At 60.0% G+C, this 5,335-nt stretch overlaps 1 protein-coding gene across 1 annotated transcript in view; it reads right to left on the reverse strand.

Moving 5' to 3' along the window:
• Positions 1-2,006: 2,006 nt before the first annotated feature.
• LOC127751266 (uncharacterized) overlaps positions 2,007-5,335 on the reverse strand; it is a 13,114-nt gene continuing 9,785 nt past the window's right edge. The window contains exons 2-3 of the mRNA XM_052274507.1: positions 2,504-3,192; positions 2,007-2,068 (exon numbers count right to left, since the gene is read on the reverse strand). Coding sequence (XP_052130467.1) covers positions 2,007-2,068; positions 2,504-3,146 — 705 coding nt within the window. The 5' untranslated portion in view covers positions 3,147-3,192. The remainder of the gene's footprint in view (positions 2,069-2,503; positions 3,193-5,335) is intronic.

Consider the following 5,335-nt stretch of genomic DNA (forward strand, 5'->3'; position numbering starts at 1 on the left):
CCCCGCCCTACACCTTACCGCGCCCCGCCCCGCCACACCTCGCAGCGGCGCTGTCACGTCCTGCCCCCTACCGCCGGGCCGCGGCTGTGCCCCTGGGATGCCTCACAAGGCCGCCGCCGCTACGCTCGGATTGCAGCCGCACCCGCCTTGCCCCGCCCCGCCCTGCCCCGCTCTGCCGCCGCGTCAGAATTAAGACACGCGTTCGCCGGCCGGACACATAAAAGGACTTGCGTTATGTTTGCTCACGCACGCGAGTTCCAGTGCGCCTGCTGCTGGTGCCCGTCTCTCCGCAGCAACTCGTCCAAAGGGTGAGGAGTATGGGGGTGGGGGGCGACGAGGAGGAGGACGAAGAGGACGAGGAGGACGAGGAGGAGGGCGAGGAGGAGGGCGAGGAGGAGCTCGAGGAGGAGGGCGAGGAGGAGCGCGAGGAGGACGAAGAGGAGGAAGAAAAAAAGGACAAGAAAGAAGACGAAAAAGAGGACGAAAAAGAGGACGAAGAAGAGGACGAAGAAGAGGACGAAGAAGAGGACGAAGAAGAGGACGAAGAGGAGGGCGAGGAGGAGGGCGAGGAGGAGGGCGAGGACAAGGGCGAGGACAAGGGCGAGGACGAGGGCGAGGACGAGGAGTAGGACGAGAAGGACGAAGAGTAGGACGAGAAGGGGGAGGGGGTGATGGAGATTTAGTAAAGGGGACGAAAGGCAGTGAAAATGTGGAGGAAGTGGATCTTAGTTTACGTCTCGCAATATGACGAATGTTTTGAGCACACCGATTAATTTAAGTGTGCAACAAGCTGAACACACAAATGAGAATATTTTGGCTCGCATCACAGTTACAATTACAACCTAGTTTCTTGACAGAGTTGCTGGGCAGGCACGCCAGCTTGTGTAGCAGCTTTGCTGGAGTGTTCGTTTTTCGGGTCACTGGAGTAATAGCAGCTTAGCCAATAAAAACTCCAGTGTCATGTGACGGCAAAGTTTAAGCGGCAAAGGTTGAAGAGTCCTCCGGGGGGTCTCCTCAGGTGTCTGACACTTTCACCCACCATACATTAAAGCAAACGGCCCGACTTCAAAACGAAGCACCAGAGCAGAAACAGTCCGAGTTTTGAGACCGTTTAGACTGATTGTCTTAATCGTGGCACTCCCTGGTGGCCCACCCGGCCCGGCCGGTGCACGCGAGAGTCGCGTTGGTGGAGGCCCTCTACAGGCGAGATGCCCCGCCCCGCCCCGCCCCGCCCGAGCTGCGTGCAGCGTGTAGCTAATTGTCGGCCGCATCGCCCCTCGACCCGCGGGACCCTTCTGCCTGAATGGCGGGGCGTGGCGCAAGCCGACACTAATCCGAGTGCCCTGCTGCATCAGCGCGGGAGGGCTCAGGAGGGAGAGGACTCGTAGTTCAAATATCGCAGTCGATGCCGCTGTCGCTGTCATCGCGCCCATCGCGTCTGACTTCATCCGCATCATCGGCATGATTACCTCAGACATCTGGATCACCGCCGGGTCGACAGGCTGTCCCTGTCCAGCAGTGTCGTCCCCGATGTGTCCCGCTTGCGCCACCCCGCCGGCCCAGCGCGGGCCTGGGGCGAGCCCGCTAAACGCACTACTCGTGGCGACACCTCCACACCGCTCGTGCCCGGCCGCCCGGGCCGCGGCGCACGACTGTGCTCACGACAAATGCCAACGCATGTCTTTTTCTACTCCGTATCTCTCTGCCTTTCTTTCTCGCTCTTCGACTCCACCGATAATTACCCTGCTCAGAGGCCAGGAGGCAACGCCTCGTTTTCTTTCGGGGAGTTGGTCGTCGCGTTACCTCAGCGAGTGCGCGGAGCCCCGGGCTGCTGGCCCCCCGTGTCGCGTGACGGGCCGTCACTTAACAAACCCAGATAAGGCAGGTTCTTTCGTCAAGCGCGAATCCCAAATCGGATCAGTCGCTCTATTTGCTGGTTGCTCAGGACCTGCGTCCTGCGTTTCCTGGGCGCACAACACCAGCCCCAGCGTTAAAGTCTCCTCAACTCAAACCTTTATGAAGGCATAGAAGATGGTATCCTGATCCTCACCAGGCCACGGTCTCTTACCTGCAACAGAGAAAAACACAACATGTAAGAGACGAGCCTGCATCTCATCCTAATCGACCTCATCCGGGCTGCATCTTATGCAAATTCGGCAGTGACAAAAAGCCATTGGCTCGCTGCGAGTTCGCCCTCAGCATGGCGTGAAGTGGTAGGGCGGCGGGCGGGGGGCCGGGGGGTCTAGCGTGATCTGTTCGGCCAGCCAATCAGCCCCGGGCTGGCCCGGCCGGGCAGGGACACGCTGGCCCAGCTCGCGAACGATATGGGAAAGTAGGAAACCGAAACCACTCCCTGCACGCCAGGCCACGCCGCGCCGCGCCGAGGAAGCCTCGGGGTAAACTAGTGTAAGGCAATGCGATCAGCTGACCGCCTTACGCAAACACGTAAGGGCAGCCTTGTGGACAGAGACACGGGTAGCAGCTGGCCTCGTTGTGCCGTTACCTGCGCCGGTGAAGATGTACAGCAGAGATCCAGACACGGCGGACGCCAGCCCAGGGTCGTCCTCGTCCTCCCCGTCCTCCTCTTCGCGGCAGCGGCAGCAGCACGCCGAGCACACTGAAGACGAGTCTTCGGACGGCGCGGGCTCGAAGAGGGCCAGGTCGAGCCCGTCCAGGTCCACGTCGGCGGCGTGGCCACCCCCGTCCTCGTCGCACTCGCATTCCCCGCACGTGTCCGAGAACGGCTCGAACACCATCTCGTCGCCAGCAGACAGGAGCTCGAGGTCCGCGATGTCTTCGTCGTCTTCGTCCTCCTCAGAGTTCCGGTTGCCGCGTTCGCTGCTGATCCGTCTCGTGGAGGGTGCGGGTGAGCTGACCAGGGGCACGTCCGCGACCAGGTGGTCCCTCCAGGTGCCCGTCGCCGATACGGTGACGGGCTCAATGACGGCCTCCGTCACGTCATGGTCCGTGTCCAGGACTGAGTCATGGTCGTCGTCGTCGTCGAGGCGACGTCCCCGGCGCCGGCTCAGGGAGGCGGCGCTGCAGAGGGACAGCACGGTGGGCGAGCAGGGCGCGGGCGGCTCCAGGAAGTCGCGCCAGGACCCCGTCGAGCGCCGGGTCGAGTCCCAGCACGGCGGGCTGTCCATGGTGAGGTGTTCACACCGCGGTGCTCAGGACGACAGCATTCCTGTCCTGCAGGGTGACGAACTTACATGATGACCCCACCTTGGGACCCCTAATTGCCACCTCCACAGCACAAGTATAAGCCCTGACACCAGTTACACGCAATTGTGAGGTGCCATAGCCCCGCGCGGTTTTCTCCGTAAATAGGGGAAACGCGAATGTTGCTGGACGTGGGGATCTCTCGCCGATACCCGTCTCCGCCGTAACGCCTGTGTGTGAGTGTGCGTTATCTTGCGCAACAAACATCATCAGCATCACCGTTTGTGGCCCTTTGGAAGTGGTCCGCCGGCCGGTCGCTCATCCCGTCTCCTCACTTTCGGAGAGAAAGCTCTCTCTCTTTCCCCTCCCCGCGGCGGGGTCCAGCTGCTGCTGCAGCGCCTCACCCGCGCACCGCAGCGCGATTTGGAGTCGATCGGCCCCAAATGCACCCCACTTACGTCACGGCAGCGCTCGGCAGCACCCGGGGAATGACCCCGGCGATTAGCCGAGCAGGGGGATCGACCCGCGGGGATTAAAGCGCGGGGTGGGGATCGGGCCGCGGGGATCAGCCGGGTCAACGACCGCCGCGTACACCGAGCAGTTATAATCCCCGCCGACTAATAAACGCCGCACGCCGACATTGTGACACGCGTTGCCCCACTCCGCCTTGATTGATCATTCCATCAGCATCCGATCGCACTCCGCGCTGCATACAGAGCGAGAGCAGGCGGCTGGAGTCGGGGCTGGAGCCGGCGCTCGCTAGCGCTCGTGCCAAAGGTCGAGGATGAAGTCCACGCGAGCCCTCGTTACACTTCACTCACACCAACCCAAAGTTAAGTAGAACTAGAACTTTAGGTAATATATTGGTAAACTTTGACGTTTGCTAAAAAAAAGCACTCGAATAAGACATTCGATAAGCTTAGGTTTGATCATTTTCCGTGAACTTAATCATGGGATTGCCGAAAGAAATACTGCTCTGCTCTTGGTAAAAGAACAGACTTGAGTTAGTCAAGAACATCCCTTCGGTAGAATCTCATTTTGCATTGCAGCTCGTAAAGTTAAACTTCCTCTCTCGCTCTGCCCTGAATATGCCCCCGGCGCCGCCACCTGCCGCGGGGGGACTGTCGGCTGATCAATCAAGCCAAACCGAGGCGGCAGCAGCGGCGGTAGCATCCTCGCGCCTGAGAGAAATATAATGATATCGTTGCCGACGGCCAGAGATTGTCTGTGTAATTGGAGAGAGGCCACGAGCTTATTGATATCTCGGCGCCAAACCTGCAGAACGGTCTGGGTCCGCCGCCTTGCAGGCCTTGCAGGCCTTGCACCCAGGCTCTAGCTCCTGGAATTCCATCAACAGCATCAACATCATCATCACCATCGACTTCAACCGCCGTCTGCTCTGAGTGAGTGTGCACTCCCGACGCACAAAAGACATATCCTGATTGAGCACCGTTAGGCCTCGTGAGAGCGTTATTCGCGTTATTATTAATTATTGGCCCCGTGGGAATCAGCCGCGCCTGGTGGTCAGGCGGCCGGGCGGACCCCAGACCCGGACCCGGACCCAGGCCCAGGAGGTGTGACCTGAGAAGGGCGTCCTCAGGACACCCGGGCCCCGGCTGAGGACCTTCGCAGCGTCGCAATACTGCTGAGATGTCGACACGAGCGTGATGCAGCACACACGAACGAACAATGAAGGTCCTCTAACGTGGCAGCCCTGCGTACGCGCACGCGCGCAAGTTTGTGTGTGTGTGTGTGTGTGTGTGTGTGTGTGTGTGTGTGAGAGTGCGTGTGTGTAAAGTAGGGGGGAAGGCACCAGCAAGGCAAATCTACAGAGAAGTAACGCACTCGGCCCTCGCAAGCCCAAAAGTTATGCCCAAAAGGAAAATAGGAAGCCTACGGGAACCTAAAGCTCTGCTCACCCCGCTCCGCGGCTGCTTGATATGCAAACATCGTGCGGCCCTACAAATTATTAACGCGCTCGCTTCCCACGCCGAGCCTAGCAGAGCGCCGCCGCCTCACTAGGCTCCCTTAACATCCTCCAGCTCGTTCTAGCGCAGTTATCATCCCAAAATATGCTGACGTCGCCCCTCGGCTCATTCGGTATTCAGCAGCCCAAACGAGATAGAGGGAGGGAGAGGGAGGGAGAGGGAGGGAGAGGGAGAGAGAGAGAGAG

The sequence above is a fragment of the Frankliniella occidentalis genome, unplaced genomic scaffold (genome assembly GCF_000697945.3).
Source record: "Frankliniella occidentalis isolate FOCC.00 unplaced genomic scaffold, Focc_3.1 Scaffold401, whole genome shotgun sequence".
Lineage (NCBI taxonomy): Eukaryota > Metazoa > Arthropoda > Insecta > Thysanoptera > Thripidae > Frankliniella > Frankliniella occidentalis.